Source organism: Euprymna scolopes, chromosome 25, assembly GCF_053919585.1.
Source record: "Euprymna scolopes isolate OS-2025 chromosome 25, ASM5391958v1, whole genome shotgun sequence".
NCBI classification, from domain to species: domain Eukaryota; kingdom Metazoa; phylum Mollusca; class Cephalopoda; order Sepiida; family Sepiolidae; genus Euprymna; species Euprymna scolopes.
Genome location: NC_136506.1, coordinates 31,791,152 through 31,816,371, shown reverse-complemented (window position 1 = coordinate 31,816,371; position 25,220 = coordinate 31,791,152). Strand labels below are relative to the sequence as shown.

At 31.1% G+C, this 25,220-nt stretch overlaps 1 protein-coding gene across 1 annotated transcript in view; it reads left to right on the top strand.

Moving 5' to 3' along the window:
- Positions 1-25,220, top strand: part of LOC145247313 (uncharacterized) — a 558,870-nt gene that overhangs the window by 424,222 nt on the left and 109,428 nt on the right. Inside the window, exons 302-319 of the mRNA XM_080108949.1 lie at positions 490-540; positions 5,639-5,725; positions 6,058-6,492; positions 6,877-6,942; positions 8,229-8,663; positions 9,270-9,311; positions 10,421-10,471; positions 13,940-14,092; positions 14,425-14,859; positions 15,249-15,314; positions 16,599-17,033; positions 17,641-17,682; positions 19,221-19,655; positions 20,066-20,128; positions 20,813-21,247; positions 21,684-21,752; positions 23,582-24,016; positions 24,605-24,646. Of these exons, the coding sequence (XP_079965075.1) occupies positions 490-540; positions 5,639-5,725; positions 6,058-6,492; positions 6,877-6,942; positions 8,229-8,663; positions 9,270-9,311; positions 10,421-10,471; positions 13,940-14,092; positions 14,425-14,859; positions 15,249-15,314; positions 16,599-17,033; positions 17,641-17,682; positions 19,221-19,655; positions 20,066-20,128; positions 20,813-21,247; positions 21,684-21,752; positions 23,582-24,016; positions 24,605-24,646 (3,777 nt within the window). The remainder of the gene's footprint in view (positions 1-489; positions 541-5,638; positions 5,726-6,057; positions 6,493-6,876; positions 6,943-8,228; positions 8,664-9,269; positions 9,312-10,420; positions 10,472-13,939; positions 14,093-14,424; positions 14,860-15,248; positions 15,315-16,598; positions 17,034-17,640; positions 17,683-19,220; positions 19,656-20,065; positions 20,129-20,812; positions 21,248-21,683; positions 21,753-23,581; positions 24,017-24,604; positions 24,647-25,220) is intronic.

Sequence of the window (25,220 nt, the reverse complement as noted above, 5' to 3'; positions counted from 1 at the left end):
CTGCATTAGTGGATCTGCCATTGATTGTAAACTTTAATAATCCAGTACTTCCTGTTTTCTAACCTCGGCTTGCCCTACATCACCGATAACCTCTGTAAGAAAATGGATCATACACCCATGTAGTTTTTTTAATTTCAATATGCTAATATATTCCATGTCTCTAGTTTCAAAAGAAGGATTTACAAGATGATAATCATTGAGTATAACCAAAAGCAACAAGTATACCATTAAATTTGGAATAAATGTTTTTAGTTTACTATTTCAATTAAACTCAAATGAACCATAATAAGTAAATGAAACATACCAAATGTCTACGAAAATCAACTATATGGGAACACATATTTCCAATTGTTTTATTTATTTCTCATGCACTAGAGTAAAATTTTAATTATTATTCAACAATAATTTCTCTTTATTTTATTAACTCATTCAACATTGGCATATAATATTTACAAACTATTCTAATACAATAATGTATTTACCTTACAGGACCTGGACCAACCACTGGATCCACTTCAACAGGAACCCCAACAATAACAGGTAAAATAGGAGACTACTCCATAACCGTATTCTAATTAACATATGTAGCTTTACAAACATTCATTAATTAAGGAAAGATACATTGCAAACTAAACATATACTTCGAGATATATATATTATTACAATCATATTGCCTTAATAAATATCTTGCTATAATTATCTTTCTTTTTTTGCCGGATATATATACATATTTTTTCATGGCATAGTTTGCCTCATGCAAAAACTAAATACACTTAACACTATATAAAGATATTTAACATGAGTGAAAGTGGTGTTAGAAATTCGAATGAACTACAGAAACAATCAGCAATAATTACTTTCTAAATATTATAGATTATCATCTTCCATAAGTAATATTCACAATACAATAACACTATGAAATATTCAATTTCTAATATCAGTAATATCCACTAAACTATACAGTCCTCACTGTTTACAATCTGCTTCATATTAATCATAATAGCCTCTACACTTATGTTATGATTTAATTTGTTGTTAAGAGTTATCCCCCTTGCGATTGACATTCATAATAAAAGCGCCCTCTGTTTCATTTTCCCGCTCGATCCTTTCAAGAGCGTACGTGTATTTTACAGTTAATAAAACCTTTCTAAAAGGCAATTCTTTACTTACTGATACTATTCACTTCAATTTTATTAACTGTAAAAAAAAAAAAAAAATAATGGATCGAATCTTACGTCCCGACAGATTCGAGGTGGAACCTACATGCCCTAATTCCGAAAAATCCTATAGGCATTGGAAATTAACCCTCCAGAATTATATCCGCTCACATAATAACGGATTAATCGAAAACACTTCAGATAATTTCTTTGCCTTGATCAATTGTATTTCAGCCTCTGTTTTCGATTTAATAAGCGATAAAACCGACTACGATAGTGCATTAAGAACATTGGACGCCGCTTATTTAAAACCTGAAAATATTGTTTATAATAGATATCGATTGATGACGACGAAGCAACAAACAACACAAAATATAGATGCCTTCATACTACAATTGGAAATGCTTGCCAAAACATGTAACTTCGAAGCGGTTTCTGCTGAAGAAAACAAAAATCAATACATTCGGGAAGCTTTCATCGGCGGAATTTCTTCTTCGTCCATCCGACAACGACTGTTAGAAAAACCCATCCTGACTTTACAAGACACATATGCCACGGCTAGATCTCTTGAACAAGCAGAAAAGCATTCGATAAGCTACGCAAATAACTTTACTGTAGCAGCTACAAATAATCCTTCGGGCTACAATCGTATAGCTGTGACTAAAGAAAATATGCATCCAAAAGGGGTTTGTTTTTTCTGTGGAAAATCACGTCATCCTCGATATTTATGTCCTGCACGAAACGCCGAATGTAAAAAATGCAAAAAAAAATGGTCATTGGGCTAAAGTGTGTAAATCTTCTATTTCTAACACTCATACTGCTGTTCTTTATGACGACTCTGACTACCCCTCACCTTCTCTATCCTGACTAGGAACTAACTCCAAAGATGTCACATTCACTCAATGCCAAATTAACGGGCACTTCGTGAACGCTATGGTGGACTCCGGCAGTGTAAAAACATTCATTAATGAAAATACTGCTAAAAAACTTAAACTCTTCACAATACCTAAAAACAAAACTATAGCTCTGGCTGCTTCCGATCAACATGCTAAAATAACTGGCGAAGCTGTCGTGGATTTAATACTGAAAGATAAAACCCATTCTGGAATAACAATTGAAATCATTGAAAACCTTTTCATTGATTTAATAATCGGAAAAGATATTTTAAAAAAATATAAAAAAGTAACACTTAAATTCGACGGTCCTAGAGACAAACTTATAATTGGAGCTATAAACACGAATAATTTTTTTCCTACCATAAACGTTCCACCCCCTCCTCTCTTTTCTAATCTTTCTCCTCATACTACTCCTATTGCGACAAAATCCCGACGTTACACTTTTGCCGCCAACAAATTCATAAAAGAAGAGACTGCTAGAATGTTGAAAGAAGGCATAATTGAACCTTCGATATCTCCGTGGCGAGCGCAAGTTCTTGTAACTTCGAATGAGAATCATAAGAAAAGAATGGTAGTCGACTACAGCGATACCATTAATAGATTCACGGAACTAGACGCTTACCCAATGCCTAATATCAATAAGATGGTAGACGACATCGCTCAATATAACATCTTCTCTACTCTCGACCTAAAATCTGCTTATCACCAAATACCTATAAATCATGCTGATCGTAAATTCACTGCGTTTGAAGTAAGTGGCAAACTTTTTCAATTTACTCGTCTTCCTTTTGGCGTCACCAATGGAGTAAGTGCTTTCCAGAGGAGCATAGACTATATTATAGAAAAAGAAAATCTAACCGATACCTTTGTGTATGTTGATAACGTAACTATATGTGGAAAAAATCAAGAAGAACACGATTACAATCTTCAAAAATTCTACAAAATTGCTAAACAATATAACATCACTTTAAATGAAAATAAAAGCATAATTTCTTCTAGTTCTATTACTCTACTCGGCTACACCATAGAAAATAATCAAATAGCTCCCGATTATCAAAGACTAAAACCATTACTCGAAATGCCACCTCCGCTGAATCTTAAATCTCAAAAAAGAATAGTTGGAATGTTTTCCTATTACTGCAAATTCATTAAAAATTTTTCTGATAAAATTTTATTACTAAATCAAAACAAAGAATTTCCACTACCTCCATCTGTATTAAAATCTTTTCAAACATTGAAAAATGATCTAAAAGACGCCACTTTAATAACGGTAGATCCAAATAAAAAATTTGAAGTAGAAACGGACGCTAGTAGCTATTGCATTGCTGCAACACTAAATCAAGAAGGTCGTCCTATTGCATTTTTTTCAAGAACTCTCAATACTAACGAAATTAAGCACCATGCAGTAGAAAAAGAGGCAGCCGCTATTGTAGAAGCTCTCCGTAAGTGGCGACATTTTCTACTCGGCAGGCACTTTAAAGTCATCACAGATCAGAAGAGCATCAGCTTCATATTCGACAATAAAAGAAAATCAAAAATTAAGAATGACGAAATATGTCGTTGGCGTATAGAATTATCCCAATACAATTTCACTTTAGTTTATCGACCTGGACCTGAAAATATTGCTGCTGACACATTCTCTCGCATCTCTGCTCTTACTTACAATCTACAAGATCTTCGTGATTTACATAAACAATTATGTCATCCTGGTGTTTCAAGACTAAGCCATTTTATAAGAACGAGGAACCTCCCTTTTACTTTGGATCAAATTAAGAATATTACTGACTCTTGCTCATCCTGTCAATTACTGAAACCCAAATTCGCCAATACCAATGGAGGGACTCTCATTCAAGCCATATTACCTTTTCAACGATTAAATCTTGATTTTAAAGGCCCTCTACCTACTTCTATACATGGCAACAAATATCTACTTACTCTAATTGATGAGTATTCCCGTTTTCCTTTCGCTTTTCCTTGCAGAGATATGACAAGCAAAACCATTATCCACTGTCTAAACAAACTCTTTTCAATTTTTGGTTTGCCTGACATGATACATACTGACCGTGCTTCTGATTTCTTAGCAAAAGAAATAAAGGATTTTTTACACAAAAAAGGAATTGCTACTTCTAAAACAAGTAGATATCATCCTGAAGGTAATGGACAGATTGAAAAACTCAACGGTACCTTATGGAAGGCCATTCAAACAACATTACATTCTAATCAAATGAAACTACCTTATTGGGAAGACATACTACCGGACGCACTTCATTCAATTAGATCATTACTTTGTACTGCCACTAATATGACTCCCCATGATAGACTATTTAAATATAGTCGTAAATCTGCTTCCGGAATTTCAATTCCTTCTTGGGTTAAACCAGGCCCAATATATATTAGAAACCACACTAAAACAAGTAAACATGACCCTCCTGTAACGCCTGCCACCCTAATAGATGTCAACCCCCACTACGCTTATGTTCAACTACCTTCTGGTACTGAGACCACTGTCAACGTTCGAGACTTAGCTCCAAACTCATCAAATGAAGAAAACTCTAATAATAATCCTACTACTTCAGAGACTTTATTTGAACCTTCTACTAATGAAAACATTGGTCATGAGGAAGACAAAAATCAATCGTCTGATCTTGAAGAAAATCAGATTTCACTAAAAAATAATACTGAAAATCAGCATTCCTGCCAATCTGTGCGGAGGTCGTCCCGAGTTCGACAATTCCCTAGTAAATATAAGGATTTTGTGACTAAATACTGAAAAAACTGCAGTTTGGGTTCATATGTTATTTGTAAATAAAATGATTCTTATGTGATTGTAAAAAAAAAAAAAAAATTTGTCTATAATTAATTACCCCTTACTTGAATACTTTAGGACGGGGAAAATGTTATGATTTAATTTGTTGTTAAGAGTTATCCCCCTTGGGATTGACATTCATAATAAAAGCGCCCTCTGTTTCATTTTCCCGCTCGATCCTTTCAAGAGCGTACGTGTATTTTACAGTTAATAAAACCTTTCTAAAAGGCAATTCTTTACTTACTGATACTATTCACTTCGTATCACAGGATACGAGAACTTATTTGCATTACACACTACGAGACTTTTTAGTTCAATAAGAACGAGGAAAATTTGGAGCCTGCTGATTGATAATGAGTGTTTTATATCAAATTGCTAGTTGAATATGGTTTCATTTGTGCTCGTGTTTGCATTAAATACTAATCCCTACTAATACCTTTAATTCTTAACTGTACAGCGAATGGATACCATCATAATTGATTCGCTGCACCTTATCATAAGAAAAGTCCATACAAAATTTCGCCCTCACCAGACTAGTGGTTTCCGAGAAAAGGTTAAATGGAAAGACAGACAAAAAAAGAGAAATATAGATTTCATACCCCATTTCTTACATAAGTAATATCAATTATACAATATTCACTGTACATTATCTAATATACAATACGTACTTGACGATTGTTGCTTGCTGATTTGTAGTTATTTACTATACGATCTGCATTAAATCTTTTAAATAAATTTGACATGTAACAAAATTTTCTTAATTTTCTTCCTTCTTACAGTGACACCTAAAATCACCACAACATCAGGACGTACATCAACAACATCAGGACGTACTTCAACATCAGGACCTACTTCAACAACATCAAGTGAGAAATTAAATAATTCATAATAAACAAAATTCGACAATATGTGCAACTGAAAAAAGGACGACCGTTACATCAAACAAAATTTCTGAATATAACAACAAATATAAAAAGAATGATCTGAATATTCCAAATAATATAAAATACAAATTTTCATGTAAAAAATTCTTAAACGCAATATGTCTTCTTCTTTCTCTTGTTTCATTAATATTTTACCAACACTGAAAAAATATTTTTAATTGTACATTAGCGATATATGACCATGAATTTATTTTGTAATTTTTATTTTCACATACAACTGTTAAATGAACATTTTCTTATTGTTCCAATTCCAGTTCGATGTGAATCTACTAAAGGTATGGATGATAAAAGTCTCATTCCTGATGCTTTCATTAGTGGAACACCAGACACACCAAACTCTCCTCTAACTGACGTCAGACCTGAAGGCCCTGGATGGATTGTACTAGCACCAACTGACTCCAACGATCCGAAACCCAGCATTACAGTAAAACTGACTGATGACCCTGAAGGAGTAGAACTGATCAAGGTTGATGTTAGCGGTAATGCAAAGAAAATCACAATTCTTGTACAACGTCCAGGATCTGAAAATTTCGAACCACTTCCTGGTGCCAATAAAATCACTGAGCCATTCATCTCAACTACATTTGACAAAGTGACTGCAATCAAGGTAATTTTGGAAGAAAAAGAAGATGATCAGAATCCAAACTACAAAGTAAACTTGGATGTTGAAGCATGTTTCCATTTGCCAAGTAAGGACATTTCATTATATTTTGCCATAATTTTTATGCATATTTTACATACTATGTGTATAAATATTATCCCTGTCATTGGTAAACCTGTTGTAAAACGACTAAATATCTCTAATTTACTGACCATTTGGCATATAATAAACAAAAAATGGTTTAGATAAAAAAAAGAATGTTGTTAGGATATTAGATGCTTATCTTTATATATACTAATAAATGTTAATTCTTTCTGTTTAAATAATCAATTTTAACTTTATAATGTTTTTTTAATAGAAACAATGAAAATATGAATTTCCTTGTATTTTGCTTAGAATAACTTATCTATGAATCGTAAAATTTTAAATATTTCTATCTCAAATATTGCTATTTTAATGTCTTTATTTGCAGCATCTAAAACAACAACTTCAACAACTAAGATGACTAGTATTACTGCTACTACTACTACTACACCAAGTAAGTGGATTTATATTTTGAACATTGTATAAATTGTTTTACAAAAAACATATATTAATGATTTATTTAGTACTAGCGGGGGTACCCGGCGTTGCCCGGGTGTTTGTAGGTGTGTGTGGTGTTAAATAAAACAGAACCCGGGAGGGGGTAGGATCGAACTCGAAGCCCTGAGGCGACGTCTAAAAATAAAATCGGCCAGCCAGAATGAGTTAGTAAAAGATTTTTGAATTTATTTAAGTAAGAACGAAATTGACAGGTGTGCGCCCAGAAGTCGTTGAGCGTTACAACGACGACGGCGACAACGTAAATGACCAGGTTTGTTTGTTATAAGGAAGTAAAAAAAGAAAACAACGTTAAAACTTAAGCGGGGAAAAAAAACACAAAAAAACTAACGTAAGGCAAACAAACGATTAAAACAGAAAAACGAACACGTGAAAAATGGCTTAAATAAGCCTGTTTCGATATTAAAATTTAAAGAATCGGTGGGTACCAGGGTGTTTTTGGGTGTGTGGTCGGGGGTGGATAAGCGAAGTTAAAAACAAAAGCAGAAAAACGAACGTTACGTTAAAAATGGCTTAAATAACACTGGTTCAATATTTAAATTTAAAAAATCGAAAAAAAACACATCTCACACCACGATTCGATCCCAAAACGTTTATATAATGAACCAACGCGACGTACATGGAATTTGTTTTATTTTTAAACTATTTAAAGTAAATCAGGTCATGACGTCATCTGGCGCATGCATAGAACCGCTCGTCGTCACGAGAAGACGCTTTTTATTGACATCCCCCTGTCGAAAATTGTCGATTTCAGGGCGAAAAAATGAACGTTTTTAGCCAATATTTTTCAATATTCTTGGAGTAAAGGATGGTGCTCCGATATGATACCGAGTTTGTGAATTTTCGTCATGTCTGTCGAAAGTTTTTGGCAGACACACAAATAACACACATACATACATGCATACATTTTCACTTTTATATATATAAACGTCCATATCAAATCTGTTTACATAATTTTTTAAATTTATTGTATCTTATATCGAATCTGTGTTAATATGTCCCTTACATTGAAAAACTGCTAAAGATTAGAGTTTTGTTCTTCTTTGATTCACACTATGTAAACTAAATTTCTAAATTAAAAAGTGGCTTTCATCATTACATTTTTAAATAATATAATTAAAATAGTTTTATCTTTATAAATACATATTTAATTCTGTACTACGAGTAAAACGTTTAAATTATATAAACTACAAATTTGTACAATTGATTTACTTTTGTTTGCAGTTCGATGTGAGTCTTCTAAGGGTATGAATGATAAAAGCCTCATCCCTGATGAGTACATTAGTGGAACACCAGACACACCAAACTCTCCTGTAAGTGATGTCAGACCTGAAGGCCCTGGATGGAGTGTACCAGCACCAACTGACTCGATCGATCCAAAACCCAGCATCACAGTTAAACTGACTGATGACCCTGAAGGGGTAGAACTGATCAAGGTTGATGTTAGCGGTAATGCAAAGAAAATCACAATTCTTGTACAACGTCCAGGATCTGAAAATTTCGAACCACTTCCTGGTGCCAATAAAATCACTGGGCCATTCATCTCAACTACATTTGACAAAGTGACTGCAATCAAGGTAATTTTGGAAGAAAAAGAAGATGATCAGAATCCAAACTACAAAGTAAACTTGGATGTTGAAGCATGTTTCCATTTGCCAAGTAAGGACATTTCATATTCCTCAAGGATAATGTTTTATCTCTATTTTATCAATTCATATCATGGGCACTTTATTAATTGGACTATCAATGTATCTTTATTTCTTTATAAACAATTTTTGTGAAAAGAAAATAGCTATTATTATTACTTATAGTTGTACTATTTACTCCAACTTGCCCTGCAAAATCCTAACAAGTAGAAAATGGTTTCTAAATATATTTTGATAACTTCCTAAAGTGAAATACTTATATTGTACATCGAATATATCGATCATAATAATCGTTTCATCTATAGATACATTCAATTCTCAGCAGAATTATTTTCAGTTAATTTTTTGTTATACAGATCAACACATCTTATTTGTTAATCAAACTCATCCTTGTCCAAATTCCAATCGATCAAGTTATCTCTGAATGCTGACATTATATATCATTTTAATCTGATTAATGTATAACCGAAATTACCAAAAGTACTTACAAGTTCTATAGATGCATGAATATTATCAGGTAAAAGATGTAGTTTTTTGTATTAGAATGACTAATAACTAATAAAACTTTGAACAATTTTTCCAATAATATTGCTATTGAATCTATATATTTCTTTTTCAGCATCTCCAATAACAACATCTACAACGAAAACTACCACAGCAGGTAAATATATTTATATTTTTGTGGACGTTTTAAAAAAGTGCTAACACACAACGTTTCAGGATTTATTTATATTTTTCGTGCAATTTCTAATAAAATAAATTTAATCAAATATTAATTTAGTTTTAAATCATTATTTTATTTAAAATTCTTATGGATGTTGTATAATTAGAGAATCATTTCATGCACAAAAGTTTTATAAATACAAATAATTTTTTTACTTTTTAAATGGGTGTTCACTCTATTCATGTTAAAGAAGATCTTCGCTTTTTAGCTATTCCTTGATATTCTTCGTCCTTTTAGGAAACAGAAATTTGATATAAATTCGGGTTTCTTTAAATGTCTTATTTCATAACACAAAATCAAGCAAGAAAAGATAGTATCAAGTGAATATCCGGTTTTAATTTGTGATAGAAATTTGAATTTGTTTTCTTTCAATAAATCTAATTCAAAAGCTGGTTGAGGCATAAAATTTCCCATTATCATCATATAGTTTGTAGAAGGGTCGATAACAGTGTAATTTTAGTATAGGCTATTCCTAATTTCTCCTTCTTTTACACTTGAGAATGAAGCAGTTACCTTGCTTATATTCGCTCAGAGGGTTATACCGATCTAAAATTATTCTGCATTAGTGGATCTGCCATTGATTGTAAACTTTAATAATCCAGTACTTCCTGTTTTCTAACCTCGGCTTGCCCTACATCACCGATAACCTCTGTAAGAAAATGGATCATACACCCATGTAGTTTTTTAATTTCAATATGCTAATATATTCCATGTCTCTAGTTTAAAAAGAAGGATTTACAAGATGATAATCATTGAGTGTAACCAAAAGCAACAAGTATACCATGAAATTTGGAATAAATGTTTTTAGTTTACTATTTCAATTAAACTCAAATAACCCATAATAAGTAAATGAAACATACCAAATGTCTACGAAAATCAACTATATGGGAACACATATTTCCAATTGTTTTATTTATTTCTCATGCACTAGAGTAAAAATTTAATTTATTATTCAAGAATCATTTCTCTTTATTTTATTAATTCATTCAACATTGGCATATAATATTTACAAACTATTTTAATACAATAATGTATTTACCTTATAGGACCTGGACCAACAACTGGATCCACTTCAACAGGAACCCCAACAATAACAGGTAAAATACGAGACTACTCCATAACCGTATTCATATTAACATATGTAGCTTTACAGACATTCAGTAATTAAGGAAAATATACATTTTTCTACAAGTTGACAACTTACATCATACTTTGATATATATATATTACTAGCGGGGCTACCCGGCGTTGCTCGGGACCGTATAAACAATGAAAAAATTGAATTTGGTTTTTTAATATACTTATTATTCTTATGAGACAGTAATTTTGTATGTTTATGTATCATTTGCTATTTCGAGCAAAAGAATATTTTACCTACATAAGACGGGTATTACACATATGAAATAATTGTATCTCACCTAGGGTAGGTAATTTACAGCATGTATATGCAAGGACAGGTAATATGCAACGCATTTATCTCATCAAATCCCAAGCGATGCCAGTTACTTTACTAATATATATTCTCACCTATTTCATTTAATCCCGAGCAATGCTGGGTGTTTTGCTAGTATATATCTCAATCAATCTCATGAAATCGTGGGCGACGCAAGGTATTCTGTTTGTATATATTTCAATCAATTTAATTCAATCCAAGGCAACGCCGAGTATTCTGTTAGTATATATTTGCATCTATCTCATTACATCCCAGGCGACCGTATATTCTGCTTGCATACATTTGCATGTATCTCATTGAATCCAGGGTGACTCCTGGTAATCTGTAAGTATATATGTTGACGTATCTCGTTGAATCCCATAATTCTTGGATTGTTACACATTTCGACAATTTAACCCACATTATCTCTCACCTGTCTAAAATAATAACTTTAAAACATTGTCTTGGCTGGTTTTTCATAACAAACACACCATCCAAATAACTCACATTTAATCATTTTTCATAATTTTTTGATATGTTACTAATTTCAACAACCATGTCACATGATTTAACTTACATTATCGCCTCCACTCTTACTAAAATAAAAACATTGATACATAGGCTATGGTATGGTACTAATTTCTGCTATCATTTTTCATGAGTAAATCCACATTATCGCCCCCTTCTATCACTAAAATAATAACTTTTAGACATTGTATGGCTGGTTATTTCATTACAAACCCACCAACAAAGTAACTCACATTATATCATTTTTCATAATTCTTAGATATGTTACTAATTTCGACGATTATTTTTAATGAAGTAACCCAAATTATCGCCACTTCTTGCTAAAATAATAACTTTCATAAATTGTCGTGTATGCCTACTTCATTATAAATATACCAATCAAATAACTCACATTTCATCATTTTTTATAATTTTTGGATATATTGCTAATTTCAAACGCCATTTTTTCTGAGTTCAATTACATAATTCCTCTACTCTTACTAAAATAATACCTCTGAGACATTTCTAAGCTGTTTATTTCATTACAAACACATCAATAAAATACCTCACATTTCATCATGCTTCATAATTCTTGGATATGTTATGAATTTCGACAATCAAATTTAATGAGTGTACATATAATCGCCCAATTCTTATTAAAATCATAAATTTGCTAGATTGACTGGGCTGTTTATTTCATTATAAACACACTAATCAAATAACTAAAACTTCATTTTCTTTAATTCTTGGATATGTTACTAATTTCGACAATAATTTTTCAAGAGTTAATCCACATTATCGCCACCTCCTATTACTAAAATAATAACTTTCAGACATTGTATGGCTGTTTTTTTTTTCATTACAAACACACCTATCAAGTTACTCACATTTTACCATTTTTCATAGTTCTTGGATATGTTACTAATTTCGAGAATTATTTTTAATAAAGTAACCCAAATAATCGCCCCCTCATTAACCGACATGATTCCGTTCCTCTTACAAAAATAACACCTTTGATACATCTTCTAGCCTGTCAATTTCATTACGAACACACCAATCAAATAACTCACATTTAATCATTTTTCATAATTCTTGGATATGTTACTAATTTCGACAATCATTGTTTAAGATTTAACCCGCATAATCGACCCCTCTTACTAAAATACTAACTTTCAGACAATATCTGGGCTGTTTATTTCATTATAAACACACCAATCAAATGATTTACATTTAATAACTTTTCATAATTCTTGGATATGATACTAATTTCGACAATCGTTTTTCATGATTTAACCTACATAATCCCCCCTCCTCTAGCTAAAATAATAACTTTGAGACATTGTCTCTGGTTATTTCATGATAAACACACCAATCAAATAACTCATATTTTATCATTTTTCATAATTCTTAGATACGTTACTAATTTTGACAATCGTTTTATTTTATTTAACCCACATAATCCCCTCTCCTCTTGTTAAACAATAACTTTGATACATTGTCTTGCTGGTTATTTAATTATAAACACATCAATTAAATAACTCACATTTTATAATTTTTCATAATTCTTGGATATGTTACTAATTTCAACAATCATTTTTAATTATGTAACCCACATAATCGACCCACTCATACTAAAATATTAACTTTAAGACTATATCTGGGCTATTCATTTCGTTATAAACACATCAATCCCATAACTAATTAATTAAGGAAAAGATACATTGCAAAAATACATCATACTTTGAGATATATATATATTATTACAATCATATTGTCTTAATAAATATCTTGCTATAATTATCTTTCTTTTTTTGCCATATATATATTCATATTGTTTCATGGCATAGTTTGCCTCATACAACAACTAAATACACTTAACACTATATAAAGATATTCAATATGAGTGAAAGTGGTGTTAGGAATTTGAATGGACTACAGAAACAATCAGCAATAATTACTTTCTAAATATAATAGATTATCATCTTACATAAGTAATATTCACAATACAATAACACTATGAAATATTCAATTTCTAATATCAGTAATATCCACTAAACTATACAGTCCTCACTGTTTACAATCTGCTTCATATTAATCATAATAGCCTCTACACTTATATACGAGGACTTATTTGCGTTACACACTACTAGACTTTTTAGTTCAATAAGAACGAGGAAAATTTGGAGCCTGCTGATTGATAATGAGTGTTTTATATCAAATTGCTAGTTGAATATAGTTTCATTTGTGCTCGTGTTTGCATTAAATACTAATCCCTACTAATACCTTTAATTCTTAACTGTACAGCGAATGGATACCATCATAATTGATTCACTGCACCTTATCATAAGAAAAGTCCATACAAAATTTCGCCCTCACCAGGCTAGTGGTTTCCGAGAAAAGGTTAAATGGAAAGACAGACAAAAAAAGAGAAATATAGATTTCATACCCCATTTCTTGCATAAGTAATATCAATTATACAATATTCACTGTACATTATCTAATATACAATACGTACTTGACGATTGTTGCTTGCTGATTTGTAGTTATTTACTATACGATCTGCATTAAATCTTTTAAATAAATTTAACATGTAACAAAATTTTCTTAATTTTCTTCCTTCTTACAGTGACACCTAAAATCACCACAACATCAGGACGTACATCAACAACATCAGGACGTACTTCAACAACATCAGGACCTACTTCAACAACATCAGGACGTACATCAACAACATCAGGACGTACTTCAACAACATCAGGACCTACTTCAACAACATCAAGTGAGAAATTAAATAATTCATAATAAACAAAATTCGACAATAGGTGCAACTGGAAAAAGGACGACCGTTACATCAAACAAAATTTCTGAATATAACAACAAATATAAAAAGAATGATCTGAATATTCCAAATAATATAAAATACAAATTTTCATGTAAAAAATTCTTAAACGCAATATGTCTTCTTCTTTCTCTTGTTTCATTAATATTTTACCAACACTGAAAAAATATTTTTAATTGTACATTAGCGATATATGACCATGAATTTATTTTGTAATTTTTATTTTCACATACAACTATTAAATGAACATTTTCTTATTGTTCCAATTCCAGTTCGATGTGAATCTACTAAAGGTATGGATGATAAAAGCCTCATCCCTGATGCTTTCATTAGTGGAACACCAGACACACCAAACTCTCCTGTAAGTGATGTCAGACCTGAAGGCCCTGGATGGATTGTACCAGCACCAACTGACTCCAACGATCCGAAACCCAGCATCACAGTTAAACTGACTGATGACCCTGAAGGAGTAGAACTGATCAAGGTTGATGTTAGCGGTAATGCAAAGAAAATCACAATTCTTGTACAACGTCCAGGATCTGAAAATTTCGAACCACTTCCTGGTGCCAATAAAATCACTGGGCCATTCATCTCAACTACATTTGACAAAGTGACTGCAATCAAGGTAATTTTGGAAGAAAAAGAATATGATCAGAATCCAAACTACAAAGTAAACTTGGATGTTGAAGCATGTTTCCATTTGCCAAGTAAGGACATTTCATTATATTTTGCCATAATTTTTATGTATATTTTACATACTGTGTGTATAAATATTATCCCTATCATTGGTAAACCTGTTGTAAAACAACTAAATATCTCTAATTTACTGACTATTTGGCATATAATAAACAAAAAATGGTTTAGATAAAAAAAAGAATGTTGTTAGGGTATTAGATTCTTATCTTTATATATACTAATAAATGTTAATTCTTTCTGTTTAAATAATCAAATTTTAACTTTATTATGTTGTTTTTTTTTATAGAAACAATGAAAATATGAATTTCCTTGTATTTTGCTTAGAATAACTTATCTATGAATTGTAAAATTTTAAATATTTCTATCTCAAATATTGCTATTTTAATGTCTTTATTTGCAGCATCTAAAACAACAACTTCAACAACTAAGATGACTAGTATTACTGCTACTACTACTACTACACCAAGTAAGTGGATTTATATTTTGAACATTGTATAAATTGTTTTACAAAAAACATATATTAATGATTTATTTAGTACTAGCGGGGGTAACCGGCGTTGCCCGGGTGTTTGTAGGTGTGTGTTGTGTTAAATAAAACAGAACCCGGGAGGGGGTAGGATCGAACTCGAAGCCCTGAGGCGACGTCTAAAAATAAAATCGGCCAGCCAGAATGAGTTAGTAAAAAATTTTTGAATTTATTTAAGTAAGAACGAAATTGACAGGTGTGCGCCCAGAAGTCGTTGAGCGTTACAACGACGACGGCGACAACGTAAATGACCAGGTTTGTTTGTTATAAGGAAGTAAAAAAAGAAAACAACGTTAAAACTTAAGCGGGGAAAAAAAACACAAAAAAACTAACGTAAGGCAAACAAACGATTAAAACAGAAAAACGAACACGTGAAAAATGGCTTAAATAAGCCTGTTTCGATATTAAAATTTAAAGAATCGGTGGGTACCAGGGTGTTTTTGGGTGTGTGGTCGGGGGTGGATAAGCGAAGTTAAAAACAAAAGCAGAAAAACGAACGTTACGTTAAAAATGGCTTAAATAACACTGGTTCAATATTTAAATTTAAAAAATCGAAAAAAAACACATCTCACACCACGATTCGATCCCAAAACGTTTATATAATGAACCAACGCGACGTACATGGAATTTGTTTTATTTTTAAACTATTTAAAGTAAATCAGGTCATGACGTCATCTGGCGCATGCATAGAACCGCTCGTCGTCACGAGAAGACGCTTTTTATTGACATCCCCCTGTCGAAAATTGTCGATTTCAGGGCGAAAAAATGAACGTTTTTAGCCAATTTTTCAATATTCTTCGAGTAAAGGATGGTGCTCCGATATGATACCGAGTTTGTGAATTTTCGTCATGTCTGTCGAAAGTTTTTGGCAGACACACAAATAACACACATACATACATGCATACATTTTCACTTTTATATATATAAACGTCCATATCAAATCTGTTCACATAATTTTTTAAATTTATTGTATCTTATATCGAATCTGTGTTAATATGTCCCTTACATTGAAAAACTGCTAAAGATTAGAGTTTTGTTCTTCTTTGATTCACACTATGTAAACTAAATTTCTAAATTAAAAAGTGGCTTTCATCATTACATTTTTAAATAATATAATTAAAATGATTTTATCTTTATAAATGTATATTTAATTCTGTGCTACGAGTAAAACGTTTAAATTATATATACTACAAATTTGTACAATTGATTTACTTTTGTTTGCAGTTCGATGTGAGTCTTCTAAGGGTATGAATGATAAAAGCCTCATCCCTGATGAGTACATTAGTGGAACACCAGACACACCAAACTCTCCTGTAAGTGATGTCAGACCTGAAGGCCCTGGATGGAGTGTACCAGCACCAACTAACTCGATCGATCCAAAACCCAGCATCACAGTTAAACTGACTGATGACCCTGAAGGGGTAGAACTGATCAAGGTTGATGTTAGCGGTAATGCAAAGAAAATCACAATTCTTGTACAACGTCCAGGATCTGAAAATTTCGAACCACTTCCTGGTGCCAATAAAATCACTGGGCCATTCATCTCAACTACATTTGACAAAGTGACAGCAGTCAAGGTGATTTTGGAAGAAAAAGAAGATGATCAGAATCCAAACTACAAAGTAAACTTGGATGTTGAAGCATGTTTCCATTTGCCAAGTAAGTACATTTCATATTCCTCAAGGATAATGTTTTATCTCTATTTTAACAATTCATATCATAGGCACTTTATTAATTGGACTATCAATATATCTTTATTTCTATATCAACAATTTTTGTGAAAAGAAAATAGCTATTATTATTACTTATAGTTGTACTATTTACTCCAACTTGCCCTGCAAAATCCTAACAAGTAGAAAATGGTTTCTAAATATATTTTGATAACTTCCTAAAGTAAAATACTTATATTGTACATCGAATATATCGATCATAATAATCGTTTCATCTATAGATACATTCAATTCTCAGCAGAATTATTTTCAGTTAATTTTTTGTTATACAGATCAACACATCTTATTTGTTAATCAAACTCATCCTTGTCCAAATTCCAATCGATCAAGTTATCTCTGAAGGCTGACATTATATATCATTTTAATCTGATTAATGTATAACAGAAATTACCAAAATTACTTACAAATTCTAAAGATGCATGAATATTATCAGATAAAATATGTAGTTTTTTGTATTAGAATGACAAATAACTAATAAAACTTTGAACAATTTTTCCAATAATATTGCTATTGAATCTATATATTCTTTTTTTCAGCATCTCCAATAACAACATCTACAACGAAAACTACCACAGCAGGTAAATATATTTATATTTTTGTGGACATTTTTAAAGTGCTAACACACAACGTTTCTGAATTTATTTATATTTTTCGTGCAATTTCGAAGAAAATAAATTTAATCAAATATTAGTTTAGTTTTAAATCATTATTTAATTTAAAATTCTTATTACATGTTGTATAAAATCATTTCATGCACAAAATTTTTATAAATACAAATATATTTACTTATAAATACAAATATATTTTACTTTTTAAATTGGTGTTCATTCTATTCATGTTAAAAATATCTTCACTTTTAGTTATTTTTCTTCTTTTTAAGATAACAGAAATTTGACATAAATTCAGGTTTCTTTAAATGTTTTTTTTTCATACTCAACTCAAAATGAAGCAAGAAAAGATAGTATCAACTGAATATCCGATTTTAATTTGTGATAGACATTTAAATTTGTTTTCTTTCAATAAATCTAATTCAAAAGCGGTTGAGACATAAAATTTCCCATTATCATCATATAGTTTGGAGAAGGGTTGATAACTGTAATTTTTTATAGGCTATTCCTAATTTCTCCTTCTTTTACACTTGAGAATGAAGCAGTTACCTTGCTTATATTCGCTCAGAGTGTTATACCGATCTAAAATTATTCTGCATTAGTGGATCTGCCATTGATTGTAAACTTTAATAATCCAGTGCTCTGTGTTTTCTGACCTCGGCTTGCCCTACATCACCGATAACCTCTGTAAGAAAATGGATCATACACCCACGTAGTTTTTTAATTTCAATATGCTAATATATTCCATGTCTCTAGTTTCAAAAGAAGGATTTACAATATGATAATCATTGAGTGTAACCAAAAGCAACAAGTATACCATGAAATTTGGAATAAATGTTTTTAGTTTACTATTTCAATTAAACTCAAATGAACCATAATAAGTAAATGAAACATAACAAATGTCTACGAAAATCAACTATATGGGAACACATATTTCCAATTGTTTTATTTATTTCTCTGCACTAGATTAAAATTTTAATTTATTATTCAAGAATCATTTCTCTTTATTTTATTAACTCATTCAACATTGGCATAACCCCAACAATAACAGGTAAAAATAGGAGACTACTCCATAACTGTATTCTTATTAACATATGTAGCTTTACAAACGTTCTGTAATTGAGGAAACACCACAAAATAAGGACACTTCAACAACATCAGGACGTATTTCAACAACATCAGGTGAGAAATTAACTAATTCATAATTTCAGAATAAACACAATAAGAACATGTCTGAACCTGAAATAAGACATCCATAACATTTAGCAAAGTTTGTTAATATAACCACAAAAATTAGAAAAGTGATTTAAATATTCCAAATAATACAAATTATTTATTCTCATCTCAAGAATTACTGAAAAATATGTTTTCTTCTTTTTCAATCTTACCAACATTGAAAAAAAATCTCTAAGTAGAGATCCGGTGTATATAAACATGGTGTTTTTTTCATTAATTTTATCTTCACATTGTAAAATGCACATTTTATTAATTTTTTTTTCCAATTACAGTTCGATGTGAGTCTACTAAAGGTATGGATGATGAAAGCCTCATTCCTGATGCTTTCATTAGTGGAACACCAGACACACCAAAATCTCCTATAAGTGATGTCAGACCTGAAGGACCTGGATGGATTGTACCAGCACCAACTCAACCTACTGAGACGAAACCCAGCATCACAGTAAAACTGACTGATGACACTGAAGGAGTAGAGCTGACCAAGGTGGATGTGAGCGGTAATGCAAAGAAAATCACAATTCTTGTACAACGTCCAGGATCTGAGGATTTTGAACAACTTCCTGAGTCCACCGAAATCACTGGACCATTCATCTCAACCACCTTTGACAAAGTAACTGCAATCAAGGTGATTTTGGAAGAAAAAGATGATGATCAGAATCCAAACTACAAAGTAAACTTGGATGTTGAAGCATGTTTCCATTTGCCAAGTAAGTATATTTCATATTTATTTGACCGAGTGTTTTGTGTATATTTTACAAATTCTATGTATAAATATTATCTCTGACTTGGATAAACCTGTTGTAATACATCTAGGTATCTCTCATTGCCTCACCATTTTGTTACATAATTTACATATGACTTCGATTAAAAACCTATCAATAATTACATTAGATGCTAATCTTTATATAAACTAATAAAGAATTTAATATAGCTCCATAAAACCCACCACACACATCTAGTCTTTTAGGTTTGATGCAACTTTTAAAATAATTCCTTGTATTTAAATCATCAAATTTTTACTTTATAAAATTTATAAAATAATGAAAGTAAGAATTTTCTAGTATTTTCATAAAATGTTAAATATTTTTCACATAATGTTGCTTCTCTTTATTCACAGCATCTCAAACAACAAAGACAACAACAACAACATCAACAACTAAAATGACTACTACCACACCAAGTAAGTGATTTATATTTTTAAAGATTCTAGCTTTCAACTTTTCCATGATCAGTCCTGGAAAACCCGGCATATGCAAGTGAAGCAGTCAGCATCTTTGTCCACAGCCTTGGTGAACTGCATGATTAAGCCAAGCTTGATGTGCAACGGTGGCAAGACTATTGTCTGTCCGCTAGATTGTCGTTGATGACGTTCTTTTCTTTACACAGCACCATTTCTTCCTTCACAGGCCAGTCCTTCTTTGTGTATTTAATTACGAACATCATACAATCCATCCTAAATAAGCTGAATAAACTCAAACAACAAATTTTTTGTTCATTCGTGATATTAAAGGTTTAGATTAAAGTGCAGAAATCAAGATTTAATTAACAATGACATATATGGTAAATGAAGTAGACATTTTGAAATTACTTGTGTCTTATTATTGCTTATATCGAATCTGTTTAATATGTCCCATACATTTAGAAACTGCTAAAGATTAAAGATTTGTTTATTCATTTATACGAGGCAAGCTTATTTTCTATAGTTCTCTTTTTCTAAATTAAGAAGTGATGTTCATAATTAAATTTTGAAATAATATAATTAAAATTATTTTATCTTTATAAATGTATATTTAATTCTGCGACAGGAGTAAAACGTTTAAAATGTATATACATTAAAATTGTAAAATTGATTCATTTATTGCAGTTCGATGTGAGTCTTCTAAGGGTATGAATGATAAAAACCTCATCCCTGATGAGTACATTACTGGAACACCAGACACACCAAACTCTCCTGTAACTGATATCAGACCTGAAGGACCTGGATGGATCATACCTGCACCAACTCAACCTACTGAGACAAAACCCAGCATCACAGTAAAACTGACTGATGACCCTGAAGGAGTAGAGCTGACCAAGGTTGATGTGAGCGGTAATGCAAAGAAAATCACAATTCTTGTACAACGTCCAGGATCTGAAGATTTTGAACCACTTCCTGGTGCCAATAAAATCACTGGGCCATTCATCTCAACCACATTTGACAAAGTGACATCAATCAAGGTAATTTTGGAAGAAAAAGAAGATGATCAGAATCCAAACTACAAAGTATGGCTGGATGTTGAAGCATGTTTCCATTTGCCAAGTAAGGATATTTCCTATTCATTTGACTGAGTGTTTTGTGTATATTTTACAAATTCTATGCATAAATATTATCTCTGACTTGGATAAACCTGTTGTAAAACATCTAGGTATCTCTCATTGACTCACCATTTTGTTACATAATTTACATATGACTTCAATAAAAAAAATATCAATAATTATGGTATTAGATGCTAATCTTTATATAGACTAATGAAGAATTATATATAGCTCTATAACACCACTACACACATCTAGTCTTTTAGGTTTGATGCAACTTTTAAAATAATTCCTTGTATTTAAATCATCAAATTTTAACTTTATCAAATTTATAAAAACAATGAAAATAAGAATTTCCTAGTATTTTCTTAGAATGACTGATTTATTAATCATAAAATGTTAAATATTTTTCACATAATGTTGCTTCTCGTTATTTACAGCATCTCAAACAACAAAGACAACGACAACAACAACAACCACAACAACTAAAATGACTACTACCACACCAAGTAAGTGATTTATATTTTTAAACATTGCATAAATTTATTTTACTAAATATATATTTCATGATTGTGTAATTCATCTTCACACAGTTACATATGAAATCCCACACCTTAAATATTTTTATTATTTTTGGAATAGTTCTTTATTAAAAAAAAATTTAGTATATTATGATTGAAATTGAAAAATCAGATTATATACAAAACGCTTTAAATTGTTGGAAACAAATACATTTTACAAAATTTTCCCAAATGATGTTTAATTCGCATAACATATTAATATTAGGTTTTACCTTGAATTGTTGTTCATGGTGTAATCAATTGAGAATAAAGATAAAAATATTTGTTGTGCATTTGCTGCTTTTATAAGCTGCATTATTACACATCAGAATGTGATGACGTCCATGATTAGCAGGAGCTTTATGTCTCATTTCTACTTTTCATATAATGTCAACAAGGAATTTTAAATAAGCAGATATCACTTATGACTTTTACATATCTGATATAATTTACTCTTGTTTTATGGAGTAAAACTTTGTTATATTTATTACACTGTGTAAAAATATTTTATACTTTTTAAAGTTTGTCTAGATTTCTACAACTGATTCACAGTATTTTTGAGTGCTGAGTAAAGAAACAGCATCTTCTACCCAGCTCGTCACTCATTGAGACCAGGTGTCCAGAAAACCAGTTAATATGTGAAAATAGGTAGTGCATCTTGATGTTCATGTTGCAACCCAAGTTTCTGAAATCAGTCAGCAAGTTACTGACAAGGTCTGCATACTTTCCGACCTTATTGTTTCAAAGAAAGTTGTTTACGCACAGAACAAATGGCATTCCCTCTTCCAGTTTTAGTTTGTTCATGGAGTTTTTGAAATCTCCATCTCTGATGAACTGCTAGATCTGAGTACCATCAAAGATTCTAGCTTTCAATTTTTCCATGATCAGTCCTGGAAAGCCCGGCATATGCAAGTGAACAGTTACCATCTTTGTCCACAGCATTGGTGAACTGCTTGATTAAGCCAAGCTTAATATGCAGCTGTGGCAAGAATATTCTGTCTCTCTGCCAGAGCATCGTTGATGACTTTCTTTTCTTTACACGGTACCACTTCCTCCTGCACAGGCCAGTCTTTCTTTGTGTAATGCTAAGCATGAACCTGCATCGACTTTTGGAAGAGTTTAATATTAAGCCGGATCTTTTTTTCTACATAATTACTCAGAACTACCTGACCTTAATATTTCTTGTAATTAAAATAATCATTTCCAATTAAAACAATTATTCGACATGACATTTTACCCTCAACAATTACTTCTAAAAGCCTCCACACATGCATACATGTGAACAAAAATGTAAAAAATGACATGTTCCCATAGCTCAAAAACTTGACCTGATTGAGCAAAATCAATATGATTATTTAATTACGAACATCATACAATTCGTTCTAAATCAGCTGAAAAAACTCAGACAGCAAATTTTTTGTTCATTCGTGATATTGAAGGTTTAGATTATAGTGCTTTACAATTATATATATGGTAAATGAAGTAGACATTTTGAAATTACTTGTGTCTTATTATTGCTTATATCGAATCTGTTTAATATGTCCCATACATTGAGAAACTGCTAAAGATTAAAGATTTGTTTATTCATTTATACTAGGAAAGCTTATTTTCTATAGTTCTCTTTTTCTAAATAAAGAAGTGGTGTTCATAATTAAATTTTGAAATAATATAATGAAAATTATTTCATCTTTATAAATGTATATTTAATTCTGCAACAGGAGTAAAACGTTTAAAATGTATAATCATTAAAATTGTAAAATTGATTTACTTTATTGCAGTTCGATGTGAGTCTTCTAAGGGTATGAATGATAAAAGCCTCATCCCTGATGAGTACATTAGTGGAACACCAGACACACCAAACTCTCCTATAAGTGATGTCAGACCTGATGGAGCTGGATGGATTGTACCTGCACCAACTCAATCTACTGAGACGAAACCCAGCATCACAGTAAAACTGACTGATGACCCTGAAGGAGTAGAGTTGACCAAGGTTGATGTGAGCGGTAATGCAAAGAAAATCACAATTCTTGTACAACGTCCAGGATCTGAAGATTTTGAACAACTTCCTGGTGCCACTGAAATTACTGGAGCATTCATCTCAACCACATTTGACAAAGTGACTGCAATCAAGGTGATTTTGGAAGAAAAAGAAGATGATCAGAATCCAAACTACAAAGTAAACTTGGATGTTGAAGCATGTTTCCATTTGCCAAGTAAGGACATTTCATATTCCTCAAGGATAATGTTTTATTTTAGCAGGTCATTAGCATATCAAGAGCACATTATTTGTAAGATAATCAACGGATCTTTTTTTTTAAGAACTATTTTTTGCATTATAATGAAATGGCTAAAATAAGAATATTAACTAATAGTAGTAATATTTACTCCAATTTGCCCTGTACGATACTAACAAGTAGAAAATGCTTTCTAAATATATTGTGATAACTCCCTAAAATAGGATGATTATATTGTCAGTATATCGGCTATGACATGCCTTTAATAATTGTTTTATCTTTAAATAGTGATACATGCCATTTTCAACAAAATTATTTTAAGTTATCTTATTTTTTATCAAACTCATTATTGTTCTAGCAAGTTATCTTTGAATGCTAATATTTTATATCTTTTTAACATATTGGATGTATAAACGAAATTACCGAAATTACTCACAAATTACATAAATGTTTAAATATTCTCAGAAAAAAAAGATGCATCTTTGCCATAGATTGACTAATAATTAATAAAACTTTGAACAATTTCTCCAATAACGTTGCTATTGTAACTATATATTTCTTTTTCAGCATCTCCAATAACAACATCTACAAAGAAAACTACCACAACAGGTAAATATGTTTATATTTGTGGACATTTGGAAAAAGAGCCAACAAACACCGTTTCATGATTTATTTATACTCTTTCCACAAGTTCTAAGCAAATACATTTAAATGAAATGTTTGTTTTTTTAATAATTATTTCATTAAAAATTTTATTGAATATTGTCTAAAATAATTCAAATATTATTTAATACACAAATGTTTTAAAATACAAACACTTTTTTACTTTTTTAAATTGGGGTTCAGTGTTTAGATTACTTTTTGTTTATTCCTTGTCATTTATTGTCCGTTTGGAGAATAGAATTTGATATATACTCATTTCTCTTTAAATGTTATTTTAAACCAGAATTTAAAATCAAACAAGAGACAATAGCATGAACTGAATATCCGTTTTTAATTTGTAATAGTATGTCAAATTTTTTTTTCAATCAATCTAATTTAAAAGATGATAATCTCCATAATATAACGCGTCATATAACCATATAGTGTTTTAATTTCAATGTGCTAATAATTAATGAAAGTAACCAAAAGCAACAAATATTCCATGAAATTTAAAATAAATGTTTTAAGCTAACTTTTCTAA